This window comes from Mandrillus leucophaeus, unplaced genomic scaffold (genome assembly GCF_000951045.1).
Source record: "Mandrillus leucophaeus isolate KB7577 unplaced genomic scaffold, Mleu.le_1.0 Scaffold624, whole genome shotgun sequence".
In the NCBI taxonomy this organism is placed as follows: domain Eukaryota; kingdom Metazoa; phylum Chordata; class Mammalia; order Primates; family Cercopithecidae; genus Mandrillus; species Mandrillus leucophaeus.
Window position 1 is genome coordinate 504,515 of NW_012106742.1, and position 1,638 is coordinate 506,152.

General features: G+C 43.2%; 1 protein-coding gene across 1 annotated transcript in view; it reads right to left on the bottom strand.

The window, feature by feature from the left end:
- NUP210L (nucleoporin 210kDa-like) overlaps positions 1-1,638 on the bottom strand; it is a 187,744-nt gene that overhangs the window by 165,463 nt on the left and 20,643 nt on the right. The window contains exon 4 of the mRNA XM_012000337.1: positions 734-828. Within this exon, the coding sequence (XP_011855727.1) occupies positions 734-828 (95 nt within the window). The remainder of the gene's footprint in view (positions 1-733; positions 829-1,638) is intronic.

Here is a 1,638-nt window from a genome sequence, read left to right on the forward strand (position 1 = left end):
GTGGCTCATGCCTGTAATCCCAGCACTTTGGGAGGCCAAAGCGGGCAGATCACGAAGTCAGCAGATCAAGACCATCCTGGCTAATATGGTGAAACCCCATTCTCTACTAAAAATACCAAAAACAACAACAACAACAACAACAACAACAACAATTAGCCAGGTGTGGTGGCGGGCCCCTCTAGTCCTAGCTACTCAGGAGGCTGAGACAGGAGAATGGTGTGAACCCGGGAGACAGAGGTTGCAGTGAGCCGAGATCACGCCACTGCACTCCAGCCTGGGCGACAGAGCGAGACTCCATCTTGGAAAGAAAAAAAAAAGAAAGGTATTTATGAGCCTCTGGCTAAAATTGTGGTGGGAGTAAAACTTGGATCTGAGATCTTCTCCTTGGTACTGAAGACAAAATTTCATACTCTTATCCTTCTCCCTCTACTTCAGCATGTGCAGGTAGCTTGAATAAAAAGAACTGCCAGAAGATACACCTGGCTCAAATAATTGTGTAGTACTTAGCCCATGAACTCCTCCATAATAACTCAGATTAATTGATCATAAAGGTACCTACATCTATGTCATATTTCATTCTATCAAAGACATTTCCCTCAGTAATTTATCAGTTTCAAAAAAGTACAGACAGTAAGATCATCAAAGTCCACAAAAATGGTTGCTTGTTCAGCATGCCACTTAATGGCAGCTGTCTTCTTCATAGTCAGGTGATTTATGTTTGGTTTCAAGTTTACCTAATTTTGCTGGACAGTTCTTCTCTTGCTGACTCGTTGTCCTGGGCAATGCTCCACTCAAACATCATCCCTGCCAGACTACTAAAAGTATTTCCTGTACAGCAAGTCAAAAGCAGACAAGATAGGATCACATATTAAAAAATATTCAGGTATTTACAACAAGAAAGGGAAACTTAACTAGAAAATTACTTTGAGGCCTCCTTCATTAAGAAATAGAAAGCACTATCATTAATGAATTAAAACATATATATGAGAAAGTTCCCAACACAAACAGTAAATGATGTTGCTGCACAAGCTATCTGAAAGTAAAAAGGACTCCAGCTGATTAACTCCTGACTGACAATAATGATGCCATGCTCCTTCTGTTCCTTTCTACATGAAGGCCACCTCATGGCTGACAAGGCATCCTTAATCCTGGTCCCCTCCGCACAAATTTTTGTAAAAATTTTCCAGGCCAGGTGCAATGGCTTGTACCTGTAATCCCAGCACTTTGGGAGGCCAAGGCAGGAGGATCGCTGGAACCCAGGAGTTTGAGACCAACCTGGGCAACATAGTGACACCTGGTCTGTAAAATAAAAACTTAGCCAGGAATGGTGGCCTGCATATGTAGTCCTAGCTACTCAGGAGGTTGAGATAGGAGGATTGCTTGAGCCTGGGAGGTCAAGGCTACAGTGAGCCATGCTTGTGTCATCACACTCCAGCCTGAGCAACAGACTCTGTATCCAAAAGAAAAAAAAAAGCTTCCAGAATAGTTCATTTTTCAAATTAAAAAATCAAATCACTCAAATAATTTACAAAGAAAGTGGCAATACAGGCCAGGCGCGGTGGCTCAAGCCTGTAATCCCAGCACTTTGGGAGGCCGAGACGGGCGGATCACGAGGTCAGGAGATTGAGACCATCCTGG